Genomic DNA, 893 nt, shown 5'->3' with positions numbered 1-893 from the left:
TGTGGTGAGCGGGGCTCCCGCAGCGAGCTGGCGGCTCCCGGGCGGGAGGGGCTCCGAGCCCTGCACAGCCTCCGAGGAGAATCCCACGGCTACGCGGGACGGGCGCGTCACATCCCAGCCTCCTGAGGAGACTTCGCAGGGACCAGGGCCTGCAGCAGGCTGGGCCCGGGAAGGGGAGGAACGGGGTGGGGAGGACGGGGCAGCCTCTGCAGCTCCCTCCACACCGGACCAGCTCCCCTCAGTGGCCTGGGCCAGGGCCGGCTCAATTTTAAAGAAAGGGCCAAAATCAGCCTGGTCGGCGTGGCTGAGCGTTGACCTATGAACCAGGAGGTCAGGGTTCGATTCCTGGTCAGGGCACAGGCCCGGGTTGCAGGCTTGATCCCACAGCGGGGCGTGCAGGAGGCAGCCGACCAATGATTCTCTCATCATTGATGTTTCTCTCTCTCTCCCTCCCTCTCCCTTTCTCTCCGAAATCAATAAAAGTATATGTATTTTTAAAAGGGCAGACCGCTCTGCCAAGTCTACAAGCCCGTGCGGGCGAGAAGAGGGCGCGATGGGTTGGGGGGGCGCTTACCATGGGCTGCTGCACCTCCACCTTGATGATGTCCTCGTAGATGTCGTCCCCCTCATCCTCACACGGGACGCAGTCGTAGATGTCCTCCCCCAGGTCGTGCTCGCTGCGGGGAGGGAGCGGTCAGAGGGGCGGACGCCGCCGTCTCCCGGCCTGAGGGTGGGCACCTGCCTCCCAGGCGTAGTTTAGACCGGGCAGCGTGCAGAGCCTGGCTCCTGCTCTGCCTGCTGTGCTTCAGAAGGACCCGAGACAGAGCCCCACCTCCCCAGCTCCCCACTAACAGCCAGGGACACAGGCGACCCCACATCGACCCCAGCGGGAG

General features: G+C 64.8%; 1 protein-coding gene across 1 annotated transcript in view; it reads right to left on the bottom strand.

Annotated features, from left to right (window-relative positions):
• VAV2 (vav guanine nucleotide exchange factor 2) overlaps positions 1 to 893 on the bottom strand; it is a 121,363-nt gene that overhangs the window by 25,643 nt on the left and 94,827 nt on the right. The window contains exon 5 of the mRNA XM_006776595.1: positions 575 to 677. Within this exon, the coding sequence (XP_006776658.1) occupies positions 575 to 677 (103 nt within the window). The remainder of the gene's footprint in view (positions 1 to 574; positions 678 to 893) is intronic.

The sequence above is a fragment of the Myotis davidii genome, unplaced genomic scaffold, assembly GCF_000327345.1.
Source record: "Myotis davidii unplaced genomic scaffold, ASM32734v1 scaffold609, whole genome shotgun sequence".
In the NCBI taxonomy this organism is placed as follows: domain Eukaryota; kingdom Metazoa; phylum Chordata; class Mammalia; order Chiroptera; family Vespertilionidae; genus Myotis; species Myotis davidii.
Note: the sequence above shows the minus strand (reverse complement) of the source record. Positions and strands in the feature narration are given on the sequence as shown.